This window comes from Phoenix dactylifera, chromosome 3, assembly GCF_051530095.1.
Source record: "Phoenix dactylifera cultivar Ajwa chromosome 3, Ajwa_hap1_PhDact_Kaust_v1.1, whole genome shotgun sequence".
Lineage (NCBI taxonomy): Eukaryota > Viridiplantae > Streptophyta > Magnoliopsida > Arecales > Arecaceae > Phoenix > Phoenix dactylifera.
In genome coordinates, this window is record NC_143192.1 from 10,066,447 (window position 1) to 10,087,507 (window position 21,061).

The 21,061-nt window shown below is 37.6% G+C and overlaps 2 protein-coding genes across 3 annotated transcripts; both read left to right on the forward strand.

The window, feature by feature from the left end:
* The first annotated feature begins 296 nt into the window (after positions 1 to 296).
* On the forward strand, positions 297 to 2,550 carry LOC120103909 (Hus1-like protein). Of its 2 annotated transcripts, none has more exons than XM_039116918.3 (6): positions 297 to 576; positions 672 to 1,117; positions 1,561 to 1,738; positions 1,832 to 1,918; positions 2,002 to 2,071; positions 2,160 to 2,550. In XM_039116918.3, the coding sequence occupies exons 1-6, from the start codon at positions 525 to 527 to the stop codon at positions 2,230 to 2,232; spliced, it is 906 nt and encodes a 301-aa protein (XP_038972846.2). In that variant the 5' UTR covers positions 297 to 524; the 3' UTR covers positions 2,233 to 2,550. The 2 variants fall into 2 exon arrangements, with proteins under 2 accessions (XP_038972846.2, XP_038972845.2); XM_039116917.3 differs by having other exon boundaries at positions 307 to 576; positions 1,832 to 1,914.
* Positions 2,551 to 8,147: 5,597 nt separating this feature from the next.
* Positions 8,148 to 20,437, forward strand: LOC103719277 (katanin p80 WD40 repeat-containing subunit B1 homolog KTN80.4). Its single transcript, XM_088717290.2, is given in 13 exon segments — positions 8,148 to 9,067; positions 9,378 to 9,508; positions 9,626 to 9,741; positions 9,851 to 9,963; positions 9,966 to 10,078; positions 13,532 to 13,707; positions 18,589 to 18,781; positions 18,882 to 18,956; positions 19,029 to 19,229; positions 19,300 to 19,369; positions 19,428 to 19,526; positions 19,700 to 19,813; positions 19,816 to 20,437. Coding segments are annotated over 13 exon segments (1,596 nt in total). The 5' UTR covers positions 8,148 to 9,036; the 3' UTR covers positions 19,980 to 20,437.
* Positions 20,438 to 21,061: the final 624 nt, after the last annotated feature.

The window sequence follows — 21,061 nt, forward strand, 5'->3', positions numbered from 1 at the left end:
ATTTATATACATATATAGTATTAATCTTATTTATATAACCTCTAATTTTTGAACAGTTAATATATGAAAATTTTATAACTTAATGGGATAGAATAAAAACAATCACATATTAAAACATATTTGGATGCTTGCAGACGTGATGAGTCTTTGTTACCCCGAACCTAGACCCAACCCGACTTCAACATGCCGGATATGGAACAAAATGTTGACCCGAAACCCGATATCCTCCTCCACTTGTTTATTAATTGGGTTACATTAGTAAGGTTTGGATTGTATCCAATCAACTATTAGGTAAGATTTGGTTTGTATTCATCAACCTATTTATTAAAGATCAGGTCCATAATTTTCTTATGTTTCTCCACCTGAGTGGGACCCGTTGCCACCTCTCCCTTCCGGAATTTAGGGAAGGTTCTTGGCCGTTTGAAATCGGGATGAAACTACAAAGGCGGGAGGAACGCCGAAGGCAAAAATCCTCTTCCCTTCCAAACAACAAACCACCACTGAAAAGTTGAAACCAAGGAGAGATGAAGTTCAAAGCTTTCCTCACCCAGGATGGCGTCAACCTCCTCGACAAGCGTATGCTTCCCGCTATCCCTTCCCGTTTCAACGCTCCTCCTGTTACTCATTTCCTCAAACACCTAACCTCCACTCTCTCCCTCTCTCGTTTCCAGGCTTCCTCCCGGCCCTTGATAAGCTCGGCCGCATCTGCCATGTCTACCTGACGCCCGATCACGCCATGTTCCTCCACAATCTCCTCGGCGGCGATGGCGTCCAGTCCGTCGCCCAGTTCAAGAAGGACGTCCTCTTCCGGGACTACCGCATCTCCAGCCAGAACGCTGACCGTATCGCCTTCGCCATCGACGCTGCCCTCCTCCACCGCGCCCTCCGCAGTGCTGTCACCATCCAGACCCAGGCCGGGGATGGCACGGCCTCTATCCAGATTAAGCTTGTCAAGAAGCTCCCTGCCGGGTCTCGCAATCCCGCGCCATACCTCACCTTTGAGACAAAAGGCCTACGCTCTGCTGTTGTGCAGGACGTCCCCATCTCGAAGCCTCTCTCTCGGACCGATGTTCTCCAGCTTCAGTCTGCCCTTGATGCTGCCCAGGACCTCCCCCGGGTCTCCAACCTTACCTCAGTTTTTTTTCCCCTCTTAATTTGCATGTTCATTTCAATTTGGTTTTTTGAAAAAAAATCTGTTTGTTTAATTGGCGATTTCCTGCATCTGGCTTAGCTTCTGTCTTTTATCTGGAATCAAAATCCTTTTTTGCCCTCTTTTCTCTGTGTATTGTAAGTCCCATCCAGTTGGTGTTGCTCTTCTCTTTTTTCCTTCTTTCCTGATAATCTGGGATGGATTACTAAATTCCTTTTCTCTTTATGGATTAAAATCCATTCTTTTGGCTTGTCTGCTATCTTTTTTAGCTGTGATAGAATGCTGATAATCCTCTCCTTTTCCATCTTGGATTTTTGAACTTGAGGCAATTGGTGGAGCTCATGTCTATTTTGGCAAATAATCTGATATTCAAATCCGTTTTTCTGTAAACCGTCAACTTTTGTTGGCAGACTCTGGTTCAGGTACCGGATCTGGCCCAGATGCAGAACCTGGTTGACCGGCTCAAGAATGTTGGGGATCTGCTCGCCGTCGCCATTACACAGTACGGGGACCTCCATCTGCAAGTCTCGACCTCTCTCATCACTGTTGGTTCAGAGTTCAGGAGGCTCAGGGTCCTTGGGGTGCATGGTATGGCTTGAATCCTGTCTGTTGGTAATTGTATGCTCGAAAGAAAAAAGAACAGCTTTATGGAAGGATGACATGTTTGGTTATCAATTTCAGCCAATGCTCCAGTGGGGGACCAGAACTTGAGTGCTCCAACACGCACTGAAATGGCAATTCAAAGGGGGGAGGCACTTTCCATTGTTTGTAATCTATTTGGTTTCCTTTTCTTGCCATTTTTTCTGTATTGATAGACCTGCTTATGTGGATTGTTTTGTGTGCTTATGCAGCACGTGAGCATGAAGCACCTTGCAAGGAGTCTGCAATGCCATTTGGCCAAGCCAGATTGTGCCTTTTATGGTTGGGGTCTTTGAAGTAGTCAATTACATTATCTTTACGTGGACCGGATTGGTTGGCTTACTGCTAGTTTATTATGAGTTCTTTGCAGGTATAGCTCCACAAGGTGCTTGCTTGATGGTGATATTCCAGTTCTTCATCCCGGGAACAAGATTGACGGATAAATCCATCAGCTTCCACTGCAGACTTCCAGTCCTTGACCCAGGCTCTAGCTGAGAAAAGGCAGTGCAAGATTACATGATCTCGAGTAGATGGTTCCAAAAAGATTAGACAGCATCTCCCATATACTTCATTCCTGGAAGGAAGGTTCGTAATCTAATCTGTTAGTTGAGCCACTAGATGATTCCTATGTACTCTTATTACATTCTCTGTTAATAATTTTGTAGTGTTAGGATTTGTCTTCCTATAGTTAGATTTGACTGATGAGAGTTGCTGGTAGACAATGTACATTTGAAAAGAATACAAGAATCATCTTTTAGCGATTTCATGTTGTATAATGTGATTGTTCTCCTGGTCGTCACTGGGTTGCTGCTTCCCTTTATAGAATTATGGGAGTTAGCATCATAAGTTGTTATTGATGATGTCTTGTATTTAGAAAAGGGCAAGGGAAAGGGTCTCTCCTTGGGCCTTCAACCCACTCCTGAATTTGTTGAGTTGTTACATATGTTTTTTTGTAAGGATCTTTAGGATTTAGATGGTATCATCTTGTATTCAGGGGGTCTTGAGTGGCTGTGGGGCTAGATTTTTTATAACTTTGTGTTTGTATTCTCCACCATATTTGTACTCTCCACCATCTAGTGAAACTTTCTCCATTGTCTCCGCATATAGGCAGAGGCTGCGGTGCTGAACCATGTGTATGCTTTTTTTTTTTATTAACTCCTTGAGAACCCTAGATCAAGCTATTTGTTGCAACATGCATTCCATCAGTATAGGCCATGACTTCCAACATGGTGGTGCTTCTCCATTGCTCGAACAGAGCCATCTGGACAAATGCATAGAAGTTTTGATGAAAAATGTTGGATATCATAATTAACAATATATTTTCTGATATCGTATGTAATGTAGTTGATAAATATATTTCGTAATACTTTTTATATTGATCTAGAGGTTTATGTTAATTACTATACATGTTGAAAGGTATTCATCTGAAAGTTCTATCTATGGATCAATTTTACCATATATCTGGTACTCATGAGCTGCTGTATCTGTCTCTTTGTCGTACTGATTGCAAAGAGAAAAGATACCAGCTTGTAATTCAAGATTCCTACAACTGAATTCTGGAAGAGATAAGTATTGTTGATAATAGAAAACCATGAAAAGCTTAATTTCCTTAGAAGTTCAATATCAGCATTCACAAAAAGTTGAAACTGTTGTGAATGAGTCTTATATTTTTTGATCGGGTCGATAGATCATTGTACATAAAGTTGGCAGTAACGATATGTATGTAGATGTCTTAGTCATACTGACTCTAATCAAGTAGTTGAACCTTAAAAGTGAGCAAATGTAGTTTCTGATACTTCACACAAGATTTCAAATACTGCTGGAACAGGACGGTACTTCTAGGCTCTAGTTGGTTTCCGGCACCAGTAAGTACTGTAACGGTACAAGATGCAGTCCCATACCATGCGTCTACCTGGTACCATACCATTCAGGCAAAAAAACTGGTACGAGTTCACAGTATTACAAAGATGGGAACTGCAGGAGGTGTATCCACATCCTCTGAATGGACAGTAGGAAACTAAATTTTTGTCTCTTCTCTTGTTTGCTGTTGCATGTCCCCTGATATCAAATACTTAATTTATAAAACAATAACCTCGGTGAGTCATTCAGTGAAATTCCCTAGAGAAATATTAGTTACATATTATTGTTGATACTTATATCATCTATAATAGTTTTTTATCCCGTTATTGCATGCCAGCTTAAAGTTATGGACTATTTCACTCGAGCCATGTGTTATATTTTTCCGTCTCTCAGCTCATCCATCTCAAATATGTCAACCAACATGATATAGGTTTGTTATTGAACATTTTTGTTTCTGCTTGTTATTGAGCTTTTGTTTTTGTTTTTTTTTGTTTTCTGCTCGTTTTGAGTCTTTTAACCTTAACCATCTTAACAATCACAGGAAATTGGACTTATATAGTTTTGAACTGTATTATTCCTTATCAGCTCGGTTTAGTCAGTATTTCATTCAGGTGTTGATAAGTTTCCAAAATAATTGACTTCAAACTTGTAAATGTGTTCCATGTAAATGTTAGACCAAGCTTGGATGCTAGCTGGTGGTTCATGTGGTATTAATAGCAGATTTTAATCAATGTTGATATTAACAACGGATTTTATCTTTTCAATCATCAATGAAGTTAGCTTCTTCATATGCAACAGAAATTTGGCTATTAAAAATTTTTATTCGATATAATTTATTATATTTCTATATTGTATTTCAAAAATAGTTAAAGAAAAAAATTGTATCGCATAAAAATTATATCACTATAATCCTTCCACCATCAACTGAAATGAACAAAAAAAAAAAAGGTGAAAAAGGAAGCAAGGGAGGAGAGGTTTGAAAGATTATTTAGAGGACAGGTTATGGTGGGTTCCCTTGATGGAGATGCACCAACTCATGTGCGGACCCAACTCAGACATACCACCACCTTTCTTTATCTCGTACTCTAGTTGTGTTAGCCCATTATTTATTGCACCACGACATGATGTATGCTAGGACGATGGCCATCAACGTCACACACGCTACAGAGATTTTTTTTTTTTTAAATAAAATAAATGGTTAGAGTTTTTTCTGGTAATCAAGTTACGGTAAACTATAGCTTTGAAGGGATACGAGGTGTGTCAGTTTGGTGGTTCGGCTGAGCGATATTAGAGATAGATTTGCTCAGGCCTCATGCATAGTTGTGGTGTTGTATGGTTGTATCATTGTGGCTTGCAGATCGGTGGCACAATGGTTATGTCATGGCACAAAAGTATCCTGATAATTGAGACATCTTAGGTGAGCAGTATTTTGGCTTGAGCGGCAAAGCTTTAGAGTTGGCATAGAGGTGCTGATCTATAAAGCACTCTTAAGAAAAGTCTATATTATGGCATGGAGGTATGCATGAGCATTGCGGTAGATCTGAGGGGTCGGATTGCTTGCGGGCACTCAAGAGTGTTGCTTGTGTCCACTGTTCAGTTCGATATAATTGCATGGCAGAGGCATAGAGGTGCATGCTTGGTTATGGTGCTGGACTACTACGTCTTGGCCTGTGGCATGTCAGGGTGCTACATGGGTGTTTGAGTTAGGAAAACACTCACCCCGTGATGGTTGTGTCCGCATCACCACTGGCGTGCTGGGGATAATAAGCAGCCAAACATACCAGCAGCATCAATCCATCCTTGAGCATATGCTGTTTGACACTTTTTGTTTCTTCTTCTTGTATTCAAGTAGGAGTAATTCATATAAAGACTGCTTTCAACTTCTCGGTGACTATTTTCAATAGAATAAAAAGGTAATAGAAAGTAGATGTTTGCGTGACATATCCACATGGTTCAGAGTATAGTTATTTACAGTTCAGGCACCTAGGGCATTGCTTGCAATGAAGATTTAGACTGGAATTATTTGTGATGCAAGCTGCCATGTACACAACAAATTGCATTACGACCATCTAGAACCTATAAAGCAGGTTTGAGCGATGACAAATCAACATACACCCTCATAACGAATTTTCAGAGAACTAGAATTGGTGTTTCAAAACTTTGAAAAATGCTGTACTAATATGAATGTAGATTGAAAATCCTGAAAATTTTGGATTAAGGGTCCTCTGCAAGAAAATGTTTTCCATTCTAAATTTGATTTTTGAGTGTAATTTGTCTTGATTGATCTTTGCTTGTCATTGCTTCCATCACCTATACAAATGCCCCTAGGTTGCTAAAGAAATTAATCTTGATTTCAATATTGCCTTTAATGTCATTTTTTTATTTGCTTATTTTTGTCGCTCCCATAGAGTTCCGAGGAGAATTCCAATTGGTTTATTTGTTAAAGTCATTGAGAATTATTTGTTAAATTAATCGATTTGAGTTCTATTTTGACTGTAGTTCATGATCTTAATAAATATTGATGTTTTTTTATCTTATTTTATGAAAATATTAAAAAGAGAGAGTTTTGAGATGCTTATGTAAAAAAATAATTTGGTGCATCCATTAAATGTATTTTTGGGCTCATTAATAATCATTTAGAAACTCAATATTAAAGTATCTCATGATTATGGATAAATTATTGAAATATTGATTCTCTTATGCTATATAGTACAAAATACTCTGCTCGTAGTATTAGTCTTTAATAAATAATTTGCTCCCACAAGTTGAGGAGCATCTTCAAAGCACGAATCGGCATCTCTTCCGGTCTTTATAGTAACTTGCAATAGATTTAACCAACTTCATCATAATGTTACTGTGAGGACCTATGCGAATATGTGTTTAGTCTCCACAACGATCATATACTGGGTAAATCTTAAATATTTATATAGAGCCAAAAAATCTAAATAATATTTTCCGACTAGTTTTTTTGGATGAAGTCTTGAATTATTATAATTAGTCTGTGAATACTTATTCTTTGCACTGCTATCATGGTATAGGGACAACCAAAGACTCCGTAAGCTTTAACAACACCAAACTAGCGTTAGTGTGCTGGGTGCGCCCTCCCTGTGGTTGCATGGCATGGGGCTAGATTCGTCATAAGAGACTAATTTGGTTAGGCCTAAAAGGCACTCCTTAATCCATCCTCATCAATGCATCATCTCCTACTAGACCGTTTGCATGTCAGTCTTGTTTATTGTGAAGCTAACTAGCCCACTAATTGGCTCGCGTATCTCAATTTTTCTCTTTTGATAGAGTTGCTACATTATATATCCATTTGAATGTGAACATAAATATCACAAAGCTGAGTGGGAATGGAGGAGATGCAGTTCCAGAGAATCGAACCCATATGATTTGCTACATATAACATTACCTAATCTGTAGCATCATTAGCCTCTCGATACGCAGGATGGCTTCAAAGGTTGCAAGAGATAAGGTAATCCTCAAATAGGCCAACAAAAGTGGATAAGTGTAATCACTCTAGGCTGCCGACTTGGATACCAAATGATCATAATTTTTGAATCCCCCTCTAATACCATTGGTTGCCTCAAGAATAGTAGTGGCATAGATTAACCCTTCCATACTTCTCTTAATTTTACCATCTGAACAACAGTATTATAGAGATGACATCCACACACTGCCACAAAGAGCGGGCTAGGAATGTGAACAACAAAGCTACTCGAACATTGGTTTAGTCACCTAGCACACTGCCATTGAAATTGATCTTCACAAAGTAAGGATGTAGGAGCTCCTAGGTGATGTAATTCACATGAGAATGCACGAGGATTTCAAAGATGGAGTCCCAATTTTCTCTAGCTATCAAAGACCATAAGAAAGTATTTGAGTGGATGAACCCTAATGCCGGTAGTTGGGCTCTCATCAGGGTCGTCGGAGGGGATCGAATAATGTTCTTGGACATGCGACTATTCTTAGCCAACCAAATCACAATCACATTATAAACCACCTAGCTCTTCATCTTTCATTCTTTTAAGTAGCCTAGGAATGTGAGGCGAGGACATGGATTAAAGTTCTAAAACTCTTTTCCATTCACAGCTATTTTGTATTTGGCACTAATCCCTCTTTAAATTAGGTTTTGCTGGAGTTTTATTTACTTCAGAAAATGAATTTTCTTTTCTTCCTGCACTTCAACGTTCACTTTGCTATATACTTGGACACATCTCAGCTGATTACTGGGTTATGAATTATGATGCCACCAAAGCCACTTAGTTCTTCGCATCACAGTTTTTCTTATATACTTTTATATATTTTTATTTTTTTATACGACTTTCCATCATACCTTAATTACAGGAGAAACCCTTCCACTTAAAACATGGGCAGCCAAGCAAAACCCCGAGGCAAATACCCAGTACAATGGGGATGGAATTAGTTATATACACAAAAATAATCATATAAAAAATTCTGTATTATTTAAAAATTTTTAATTTTAATTTTAATTTTATTTTAAATTTTAATTTAGTATAATAATATAATCGAATTTTTAAATTTGTCCAATGCAGGTTCTGATTATAAATTTCTTCTGGCTGCCGTAATGGAATTATCTCGTAATGTTATATGAGGCATCATCATCTTCTGTGATATAAGCCGATTACGTGATAATCTCGTCACGGCAGCGAGCAGATTCATAAAAATCCAACTTAAATAAATTTAATAATTTAATATATTAATTATATTAAATTAAAATTTAGAAAAAAAATAAAATTTTTAAATAATTTAATTTTTTTGCATTATTTTTTTTTAAAAAACGGAGGACGGAATTATAATAGAAGAAAAAAAACCCCAGCTCCCGTCAAAGATATTGGAGGTAAAGGTGGGCAACCAAACCGAGAAGAAACGAAGAGAAGAGAGGGAAATGTCAGAAGACATGAATCTTCCTTGGAAAAAGCAAAGAAGTGGAGAAAGGTCCGGCCTTTTTAATCCAGACCCAAGAAACACTCGAAAAATAAGAACAACTCGACCTCTGGTTGCAATTTGGAACCCTTCCCTTCCTTTCGGCTTCTTCTTCTCTTTGATATCTCGAGGGAAGAAGGGGAGAGAGAAAGCTCCGGAAGTGCCCACAAATCGCTGCTCTTCTACACGAAGATTCGATTTTTGTGCCTCTGGTTGGGAGTTTAGGCGGGCGGGAGCTGTGGACGGAGAGCAGCTGGTGGAGCGGTGCTGCAATGGAAGAGGGGAGGTGAGAGAGAAGGAGATATGCGGGGTTTGGCTTCTTGAGATCCGTCATGGGCTGAGGAAGCGGAATTTGAGATCGAATTTGGACCTTTTGGTTATATTTTGAGGAGAGAGGAGAAGAAGAGGAGGCTCTGTTTTGTTTGTTCCGTCCCAGCTTCATGATGACCACCAAGCGTGCCTATAAGCTACGTATCCTCTTCCTCCCCCCCAATTTTTTTCTTAAACCTTTGCTAGGATTTGTCCAAAATCAACCAAAAAGCCCCTTTTTTGTGTTTGAGTTTGAGATTTATGATTGCTTGATGGATCTATTTGTCCTAGCTCAGAAGTTTTTAAGAAAAGCAAGTTCTTAAATTATTTGTGGCTCATTAGATGATTTTTTGATTTTTATGAAAACTCTTTTATTTTATATGAATTGTCATTGACATTTAAGAGTATCTGTGGTTTGGTTCATTTGGGAATTCCGGGTTCTATTTGGGTATCTTAACTTGATTAAATCCAGGGGAGTTTGTAACACATGCTTCCAATGTGAATTGCCTCAAGATTGGGAGGAAGACTTCAAGGGTTCTTGTTACCGGTGGAGAAGATCACAAGGTCAATCTCTGGGCTATTGGCAAACCCAATGCCATACTGGTAGGATACTTTTTATTTGCTGCACCAGATTCCTTACATTCTTGGCAACTATATCTGGTTACTTAGCTGGGTAATATGGTTTTGCCTATGTTTAATGAATCAGCTGACAATGTGCAGAGCCTGTCAGGCCATACAAGTGCAGTCGAGTTGTTAAATTTTGATTCATCAGAAGCTTTAGTGGCTGCTGGAGCTGCCAGTGGCATGATAAAGTTGTGGGAATTAGTGGAGGCAAAAGCTAAGAACCAGAATTGATCCCCGTGGTATGCACAGGTTATTTTTATGATATACAAAAGTAAAACATGGGGAATTGCTTTGTGATGGTAGGTTGTTTTCTTGGCCTGCAGTTGTTTGCACTCTAACAGGGCACAGGTTCAACTGTGTATCTGTTGATTTTCATCCATTTGGGGAATTCATTGCATCTGGATCTACGGATACAAACCTAAAGATGTGGGATGCTGAAGGAAGGGATGCATCCACACATACAAAGGGCAGAGCGGAGGGGTCAATGCCATTAGATTCACCCCAGATGACCGATGGGTTGTTTCAGGTGGAGAAGATAACATTGTGAAGGTATTGCAGCAGATCTCACATTTTGGGCTGTCTCCTATCTATGAAGTTTCAAAACGAAGAGTGGGACTTTTTGGCATTTTTATATTATTGTATATTTTTCTTTCATTTTTATTTTCTCTCTCTTTTTTATAAGGTGAATGCTATAAAAACGATTTGGTAAGAATTGCTGGCCATGTTTAGTAATAGAAGGTGGCAAATAAACACATTATTTTTAATTTCTTTACCCTATATTTCACAAATTTGAGGGATCTATTGAACCCAAGACCATGTGAATTCACATTTTTCTAATTTTTTGTAAGTAAATAGAACTATTAAAAATCTCATTTCTGTAAGTCTTTTACAACACAATGTCTTCAAATTTGGAAATTCTATGAAACACAATGTGGTCATGCATATTCACATTTTGACTTGTTTCATGGAAAAATGCAAGATTGAAAATATGTAATTTCTATCATTTTATGCTAATTTGTGCCCCTTAAGTCTGGGGATTTTGTGAAAACTGATATATAATAATCTCATAACTTTTGAACAAAAATGTAGTACTTGGGCGCAAAAGTATACTACTAAGAAAAGTTGCATATTGGACTTTAGCTTTTTAAATTGAAGACCTAAGATAACAATTTTTTTTTAATTTATTTTGAGAATAGTTAAATGGGCATGGCCGAATTAAAATTTATTAAGGAAAGTTAGATAAAAAATGAGAGCAATATTATTCTTGTTATTGGTTAAATGTGACTTGAGTGAAGTACTACTGATGGCAAGTTGGTTGAAACAGGATAGCTATTGAATTAGATTCTAGGATGGAACATTATTATGTTTGGAGAAACTTCTGAGGAAGGGGTTGAGACTTGAGAAAGAACTGGGAGGGCAAGTAGTGAAAGAATGTATTTCAACTTCTTCTCATATGGTTCTTGGCAAAGGCCTTTAGTCATTAGGATACAGATATAGTATCTTATGTTCATGAGACACTATTGTAAGGAAAAACCTGAGACATTTAATCACATTTTCATGTTGGCTGTGGGTGTCATTTTGGTAGAGAACTAAGGATTGTGGAAATACTTGAAAATAGAGGTGGAAAAAAGCCGTAAGTGCTATTGTTTATTTCTAGTAAATAGAGATACATTCGTAATGATGAATTTAAAAGGTCGACATCTTTTCATGTTGTTTTCAGATTTCAATTGGTTAGAAAATTTGGAGATATTAAAAATTAGTGTGGAAAAGATTATGATCACTATCTTGCTCTAAATTAGTGGGTAAAAGATTATGATCACCATCTTGCCTAATTGCTAATTCAGAGTATTACAAGAGAATGTAGATCTTGATGTCTACAGGTATCAAGATTCAAGCCTCTAGATGGTTATCATGATTAACCATTTATGAGGGTGGGCCTTGGTCCATTGTGACTTGGGAGTCATAGGTTTGAAACATAGAAACAACCTATCCGCATTGGGAGTAAGGCTGCATATGTTTGACCCTCCCTAGTTTCTGTAGTGGTAGGAGCCTTATGCACTGAGAGGCCTTTTTAGAGGATGAACATTGGCATAATAATAAGGTTTCTCCATTATGACCTGGAGGTCATGGGTTCAAAACAAGAAAATAGCCTCTCTGCATGTGGGGGTTAGGTTGCATACTTCTGACCCCTTACAAATCTTGCAATGCTAGGAGCCTCATGCACTGTGCTCCCCTTCTAATTGCTGCCAAAGGGATCAATGTTGACAAAAAATGGCTCTTGTCTTGTTGATGAAGTAACCTTTGGGCTTTTGCTGCCCCAAGATGACTTCATTTGGTTAGTTTTTTAGCACTGTTTTGCTAGAGCTAATTTTGTACCTAGCTAGCTGGTGATGTGGAAGCTTGGCTTTTAATGTATATTTGACATGAAAAGCATGGTGCCTTTTCCATGAAATGATTTGGTGGGAAGTGTGGAAGTAGATGCATAAATCTAGGCAAAGTTTTGTATTGATGTTTTTACAAAATGTATTTGAACCATCCAGTAATTGAAAGAACTTCTTCAAACTTGAAATTGATGCCTTAAGATGAACCTATTTGTTATATGATATTCACATTGTTCTTCTTTGGTATTCCATGTCCTTGACTAGGTTGGTCTTTTTCTTCTTTTGAATATCGTAATTGATAAGATGATTCTAGCCCTTGATACATGGATGCTTTGATAAGGATGGTTGCACCACTTAATATTTAGCCACTATAACAAATAGAGATATGTAAATAAATAATGTAAAAATAATTGGTGAATGTTTACATATGTAAATAAATAAGAGCTTATAGAAAATGTAAAAGAGAATGGGGATATGCAATGCAAATCCATTTGACCCCCCAAACACGGGATATCTGAGAGATCAAGAGCCCTATCTCCTTAAATGTGGAACTAGAAGTTCTAATGATTTAACATTCGTTCAAAATTATTGTTGCCACAATGATGTAATGGTCTTCCCCTTTTCCCTATAGCAAACTTTAATCTAGATAGTTCAGTCATTGTAAGGAGAAATAATTTAATGTTTATTTGTGGATATTAATAGCTCAATGTTTATTGTGCTATGGCTTTTTAGCAAAATGGTGGGAACCCACTTCACATTTCTTTGATAAATGAAATAAGACAAGAACTACGGACAAGACAAGAAACAAAAAAAAGCTAAAAATAAAAAAAAATATGGAGGAGAAGAAAGAAGGGATAAGGTAGGAGGACAGATCTAGTCCAATCATCAAAACCTGGCCCAACAAAAACTAGCCTCCTGAACAAAAAGACCCATTAACAATTTGGATATGCCTCAGCTAGTCATAAGATGTCTATTTGTTGTGCTAACGATCTTCAACTATCTTCTATTGTGAAACTCCATGATTGGAGTTGCCATCGTAGGGCGAACATTGCCACCTCTATATAGCCTATGCTTGTCTTCATCACCATTTCCTCTCAACTTTGGCTACCACCTGGCCATTCTCCTCAATCTCTTTCACCACAACATCACTAAGATCATGGAAGGTTGAATCTCCCATCACTTCAGCACCAGACCTCTTAGCCCATTTGGCTCAAGTTCTAACTGCCACCATCCACATTGCCTCTCATTAAGTGTTTCAATTGCACCCAAGTTTGAAATTTCCATCATACTAGATGGGTCGGTTCTAAAAGAGCTTAGAGGTGCTTCCATTCCTGAGGGTCCATCTTCACATGATGGGTTTGAGCCTACGTCCATTTCAAAAGGGCCCAAGCCTGGTCATACTGTAAATATCCAAACTCTCCTTGAATTCAAAATTCAAAAATCTCTTTGAGGATTGTGATCTAGTTGTCCCACTACCTTAACAGTTGGAGCCCACCATTCTCATCTACTGGTTGCTAGTTCTGTTAACTAATAAGCATTTCCTAACAACACTGAGCACAAGAGCCTAACAGGAACCTAGAGTTTAACAGAAACCAGGACTTATTATCTTCTCTGTTATTAGGGGGTTGTACCAATGCCGACAAGGCCAAATTTGAGGGATTGTCTCCCCATCCACTATTTAAGTAGGAGCATTGGTTGGATGGATTTCGACTTTCTTAGCCATCCCAACCAAGGGCACCTTCATTTTTTGGAGATGGAATTTCAATGCCTAGGGAAAGCAGAAGAACCTGACACCATGTATGGCCCCAAGCATCCATCTCTAGCTTCAAAACCTCAATTGAGAAGAGAGACAAGAGGGAGAGGGAGAGGAGGCGAGAGGAGAGAGAGGGGGAGAGGCAAAACAGGGTGAGGGAGAGAGGTATCCTAGGATGTGTATAGTAGAGGTGATTGGAAGGGGGTAGAAGGGAGGAGAGGAAGATGGAGAGAGGCAGAAGAGGGGTGGAGGGAGAAGAGGAGAGGAGAGGGAAAGGGAGAGAGGTGGTTGGGGTGGGTTCAGAAGAGAGGAGAGAGGGGGAAGGGGGGAGATAAGAGAGAAAGGAAGGCAAGAGGGAGAGAGGAGGGAGTTATGTGTTTTGCCTACTAATTTCCTAGCATAATAACATTAAGCTTTATTTGCTCAGTGGGATTTGTTTGGTAGTTTTGTATGTTTATTCATTATTGCCCAAATTTGACTTGTGAAATCACAGTTGCTTTATAGTTGATACTCTGCAGACAATGTTGCTGTCTTTCTATCAAACTCACATGCATATCCACTGATCTTTGAGTTGGTCTTTTGGAGTGTTTTTTTTCCGTAAAAGACTTGTAGTTTGTTCGCAAATCAAACTTCCAAGATACACAAACAAAAGCTAGGTTTTATTTTAATCAAGAATAAAAATTTTGTCTATAGATATTCGTTTCTAATTATATATGCTTTTACTTTTGCAACTAATAATTTTGTTTATTATCTTTTTGGAAAAAACTATACAGGTTTACTTGACAAAACTGTTAAATTTTGGGATCTTGAAATTTTTGAGAAGATTGTCACCAGGACCTGAGGTATCACGTATCTTTATAGCAGAATTTTGTGCATCAATTTTTGAAAATTTCTGTTGGGATTCTGGTGTGGAGATTATTGTTCTTTAGTGTTTTATTCTTGTTGTTATCGTGTCATCAATTTAAGCAACCACAGAGGTGCCTTATAAAATACAATGTTATCATATTACTATCATACTACACAAATATCATGATAGTGTGCTATTAATGTTATATAAGTCAATGTATTATATCTTTTTTTTATTATATGTCGCTATAGGTTATTAGTGAGAAAGGTCGTACCTAGTTATGGTCCAATAGCCTAGGGTCCTAAGAGGAATAGACTGAGGATAGGCCTAACCTTTGGTATTTGTTTTGCACAAAAAGGCTGCCCTAGGACTTGAACCTGCACCATTGCGCTTGTCAACCCAAGCCTTTTACTATTGGACCAAGGAATGGCCCCTTTTATAGGTTATTAATAATGTCAAATAATATCATAACATAATTAAAATGATATTAATGTAAGTATTATATTGATAACATCATAATTATATTACCATATTATTAAATTATTTAATTAGCTATAATAATATCAATGTACTGTACAAGTAACATATTTCATAATTGTATACTACAATATTATCGTGCTATTGTCCTATTTTAATTCAGAATATAATATTATTAAAGAAATAATATAAGAATTTAATAATAATATAGTTGTAAAGTTACATAGTCTGATTTTTATGTCATTTCATAATATCATATTACAATATTAAACTTACTCTTAATGCTTTGATGCACAGCCATATTGCAATAAGTCATTCTTGAAAGTTCTTCAACAATGAAAGTAAAATCTGGCAATACTTTAATTTGGACTTGGATAATTTGAATAACATGAAATGAAAGCTACAAGCTGGTACCATTTCCTTCATTGAAATAATTAATATCTATTATAACAACTATAGGAAATATTATGGAAAAATAAGTGAAATGTTTGATTCTATTATTTTTCCACCTTGATATGGATGGATTTCTCAAAAAGAAAATGATAATACAATCCTAAAAATTGGATATAAGTACCAACATTTTGCAGCTTTTTAATTCCTGAGATATCCCTAGCTAATCTCTTCCTAGACTCATGGCCCCAATGTTCTGAAACTCGGCCAGGACACTGACCCATTTTGTTGTCGAACTCATGGGTCAGTGGTCCAACCACACTCATGTGAATTTAGATTCTTTATTTTTTATTTTAATTTCAGGTGATCCAAGAAATTTAATTAAAACATGCTACAACATGATGCTTCTAAATGAGAAAACATCAATATGTTGGTTCTTGAAAGTAATTGCTAAAAATATAACCTTAAACAAGAGAACTTTGTGACAAAAATAACAATAGCTAGTTGGAGTTACCACTTCTAAATAAAATTTTCATATTCACATATCTTAAATGTAAGCTTGTACACTCTCAATCAACAAAGTCACAATTATAGAAATCCATCTTTTGTATTTGACTTGTCTTTAAATATATACTTTGAGATCTTAAATTTTGAATGCCTAGATTTCTTTATAGCTAGAAATTAATGGAAACTACTTATCAATTTATACAGCCATTTTTTTTTATGTAATTGAATTTGTACAGCCATCATTCACATGCATCTTAGAAATTATATTGGATATTCATGGCATGCTGTTTATGAACTCATGCGTATAAGAACTAGCGGTATTCATATGGTGGTGTCACCAGCATGGAGTTACATGGTTCTCAGGATTGACAAAAATTCAGGTTCACCAACATGAACTCACCAAGTGACTAATCTTATGATAAATCTGTTGACTGGAATAAACTGGAATTATTTAATACCTTATATTTTACTTAGTCATTCTGTTAAACATCCCTTGCTGTTAGATTGGTGCAGTAGTCCAAGATTATCAAAACCAACAATTTATCCAACAGAAGATTTGCTCCCATTGCTATGTTACATTCAGCCTGAAAAATTTGTGAGGGCTGTTTGTTGATTTAAGACTACTTCACTAATATAATAGTAAGATGGAGAAATTTGATGGTCAGATGTCCATCGTTGGAGCAAACTCATGACCCAAAGAGGAGGTGAAGAAAGAGAGAGAGAGAGAGAGAGAGAGAGAGAGGCCAGACTGTTCTTTAATGGCACCTTAAATACTCTATCCTGAATTCACTAAACAGTTGCTGAAATCCTAATATAAGTTTCTTGGATTTGGAAGACTCCACCAAGGTTAGAAGCAAAAAACGCCCTCGCAAACATGAGAACCCATCTCTAAATCGAGGTTGTAAAGTGATAAGATTTCCAAAGTCGGTGTTGGGGGATAGTCACAACACTTGTTGATGGGGGCCATGCTATTGTTGTGCATTTGAGCACCAAGAGGTGGATGGACACTGCAAGAGGTCCCCAAAGATGGTGCTAGAAGATTGTTCCAACGCTGGTTCATAGGGCCATGCTATTATTGACCTTCAGCTGTTGGGAGGTGAAGGGCATAGCGAGTAATCATGATTGGTGGTGTTGACCCCGAGCATAGATCTTAAGGAGGCAATAAGGCACTTACTAATGAGACCAACAATGATTAGTATATGGAGTTAATGATCATGTTGTTTTGAGATTAGGATAGGATGTTTTGAGCTAAATTTAAGGGCTGTGATTGCCTCTGGACAGAAATTATCGGCACTTTATGTGTTGTGTACACATAGATATATGTGTCTATATATGCGTATGTGTACATATATTTAGTGGTACATCTATGAGTTTGCAAGTTATTTAACTGATTCACTAGGTTTATTTAGAGTTTTTTAATATATGTTTAGATACTTAATTGATAACTAACCTTGATACTAAATTAAGCATAATGACATTTTGCGTAAAGTCTACATACAACAATGATAACTTTATATCAAAAATATAATGACACTTTAGTTAAAGTGTCCATATACTTGATAACTTTATATTAAAAATGACAAGGGGCTTTCGTTAAACTTTCATGAGCCTCCACTGAAATTGTCCAACACACAAAACTAAGAGTCCCTAGCATGACAACCAAGAAAATAGGGCTAAGTGTCAAGATTCACCAACCAGTACCAAGGGTCATATTCGCATGCTACCGGTTTGGTATGATACCAATAAGTGCCATACTGAGTTGAGGTGTGCCGGAGAGGAATGATTAGGAGAGGAGGGGAGAGAGGGAGAAACCCTAACACTAACCTAAAAGGAGGAGAACCGGGGGAGAGAGAGAAGACAAAGGGGAGAAAGAGGGAGAGGGAGAGAGGGAGAAGGAGAGGGAGGGAGGGAGAGAGAGGCGCACGGATTCGGATGCTCGAAGGGGGATGACATTACTACTGGTGTTGGTGTCGATCGAGAGAGACAACATGGGCTAGGGTTCGAAGAAGAGGAGGGAGAGAGAGATCCCAACACAGTTGGATGGTCGAGGTCGGGGTGTTTTAATTTATAATGAGCCGAACCGTCCTTGTTCTTGGCTGATTCGATTTGGTGCATCTGGTTCAGGATAGTTCAACATACCCTATATCTGGCATTTCTTGTTGACATCAGCAGAACAGTTGTATCATGTTGTGTGGTGCGAGGTCCAAGTGCCAAAAGTGTCTACACTTCTAGACAACTTAAAAATAGAGTATCCAAGACCCAAGAGCCAGATCCAATCTCTCTCTAGAATGGTAGGATATTGCCTATGAAGACGAAGATTAACTGGATCCACTATTTTCTTCAAATTATATGGAAATTAACACTGAATAAAATATCAAAATTTCATCGATCAGTTAGTATCCTCCTTTTGCTTTGTTTTCTGTTATTGGTCATATCTAATTCTGATGTTTTGATAGCTCTTCCATTATTCTTTTTCAGTTGGACCATTATATAACAGCCATGGACATAGCACTTGCTAGTTTAGTGTTTAAGCAATGATTTCTGTGTGTTTTGATAGAAAACACTGAAAGTAAATTGGGCTAGAACATTATTCATGATGTCTGCAATCAGGATCTCAGCTTGTTGCTTAGACATTGTGATTTCTAAATAGTATGAACTTCAAAGATTATTGACCCTTCTCTCACCCCCTCTTGCATGACATTAGGAGGAGCTCGAGGAAGTGCACATCCTTCATAGCTAGGCACATCTACCATGAGGTGATTAGAGCGGTAGATTGGGTCGCCTCCTATGTAGTGGAGCACTCTGGAGAGTTTTTGTGGACTGCCACGTCAACTGTCCCAACCGTGCTTCGTGACATTTTATTTTCGGATTTTCTTAGAAATATTTATACCAGGATTGTATGAGCCGTCTGCCCCACCGAACAAAAAGAAAGAAAGATTTTTTTTCTTTACGAACAAAAAGAAAGAAAGATTATTGACCTTCTTTCTTCAATTACAGACCAACAGTGTGCATTCCATGACTTCTAACCCTGATGGGAGAACTCTATTTTGTGGATTGCATGAAAGCCTGAAGGTGAGTTTCCTTGTTTGTTATTAAGTGGAAATTCTACTCTTTGTCAAATAAAGAAACTAATTTTGCTTCCAGGTTTTATCTTGGGAGCCAATAAGATGTCATGATGTAGTGGAGGTGGGATGGTCTAGATTGTCAGATCAAAACGTCCATGAGTATAAACTTCTTGGATGCTCTTATAACCAATATTGTGTTGGAGTATGGGTTGCTGACATCTCAATATGGTCCAGATATGTTCTTTATAAAAATTTGTACATGTTCTGGATTTTGTTATGCTGAAGAATATATATTTAATCTTAAAAAGTAACTTATGATGTATGATAGCTGATATTATGAATTGCAGCAGGTTGAGCCTTATGCAGGGACCAGTGCTGCTAGATTAAATGGCCTTTCAGAATCAAGATCCAATACCTGTGGTAATCAGTTCCTGATAATTGACAACAATATAAAGACCGGTAAGCGAAGGTTAATCCATTTCACAAAATTCAGAAAACAGTATCATGACTAGTATGAGAAGGTTATCAGTTTCACAAAATTCAGAAACTGTAGCTAAGAAGACTAAACTTTTAATATGTAGGTTTGGTTCTTTGCTCTTTTACTTTGGTTTTGTTTTAAAATCTATTTAAATCCTTTAAGCATGATGTTTTTTGATGATTCATTTCTTTTGTTTAATTTTCTGAACTTTCAGCTCCTGGAATTGTCCCTGGTGCTCCCCGAAGAACTGGATTAAGCTCTGCGCTGAAATGACTGCAGCAAATTCAGCTACGCCACCAGGTGCTACAGCGTTAAAGACAAGTTCATCGAAGTTCGATGGAACAACCAATTTTCACAATGTTACAAGTCTGATGTGGTCCCCGTCGTTGACCCAGAACTACCTCAAGAGCTGATATGGCTGTTGACTCTAGAAAAGAAATGGATGATGTGGTACCTGTTGTCTCAAAACCAACTCAAGTGTGGCTTTGGCTCCTGATCCTGGAAAACAAGCCAGCAATGCGGTGCCTGCTGTTGTCACCAGAACTACTCTAGTCAAAGGTGACTGATTTGCATAAACTGTCAAATAACAGAGTTGGTTCAGAGAGAGCAAATGTAAGATTTCAATATAGATCCATGGGCAGCAAGAGCACCGAAACAAATGAAAATATTGACTGCACTGTCCTTCCCGCTGTCAATGGCTTTGATCAAACATCCGCTGGAAAAAAGAACCTGGAAAATGCTTGAATAATTAAGGCTGGGAAGGCTGAAGAAAACCTATCACTGGAGCCAAAGCTGAGTTACTCATTTCAAAATAGGGAGTCAAGATTCTCAGAATGACAAAAATATGTTTTCTGATTGTAAATATTTCTTTCAATAGATCCTTGCTCGACTATTTACCTGGCCTCCTATCATAATACCTGCTTTCTTTTTAGTTTGTGCTTCTATTGATGGGTTTAAGGCCACAAATTGGAGCTGCAAATATTATCTTAGCAAAATTTTCAGGATGCTCATAGATTACTTTTTTCGGTCTTTATATATCTATGTCTCGTACATCCCTCATATGAATGTCCCTTTTAATGCTGCATTAAGGTTGGCTTTCTTACAGCTATGGGTTAAATAATTTTTGCCTGTACTGTGGTTTTAACATGTCATTCCTAACTGTGGCTTTTGTCAACTTTTGTTCTATTTGATGCCACGCTCATGTACAGTATATTGTCAAATCCGTTCTGGGGAGAACTCTACTTTGGTCTTTGAAATCGTGCAATTTTTTAAAAATTGTATGCTAGAAATCCTCATCTGATAACTGTCACGTCCTTTTTTCCCCCATTAAATCACTTCTTAAACCCTTCAACAGAGATCTCAACCTTTGCTTTTAACATCATATATGCATTGTTTGTGCATGGTGTTACCATTCTAGTATTCTCTGCTTTCAGCAACTCATGTAATATTGTTCAGTAATGCCATCACTTTCACTGATTTTCTTTGTACTTAGTAGAAAATCCTTACCATATATTTTGATTTCCAGAGTCCCTCTTCACCTATTTAATATTTCCAACACAAGCGCCTTACATGTTACATTTTGATGAGAGGTCATGATCGTCCGGTAAAATTACTGAAGTATTAAAGAATTTCCT

Coding starts and splice junctions, on each gene's coding strand:
- LOC120103909 (XM_039116917.3), top strand. CDS start 525: ATGAAGTTCAAAGCTTTCCTCACCCAGGATGGCGTCAACCTCCTCGAC. Junction 577..671: donor CGTCAACCTCCTCGACAAGC/GTATGCTTCCCG, acceptor TCTCGTTTCCAG/GCTTCCTCCCGGCCCTTGAT. Junction 1,915..2,001: donor GGGGGGAGGCACTTTCCATT/GTTTGTAATCTA, acceptor GTGCTTATGCAG/CACGTGAGCATGAAGCACCT.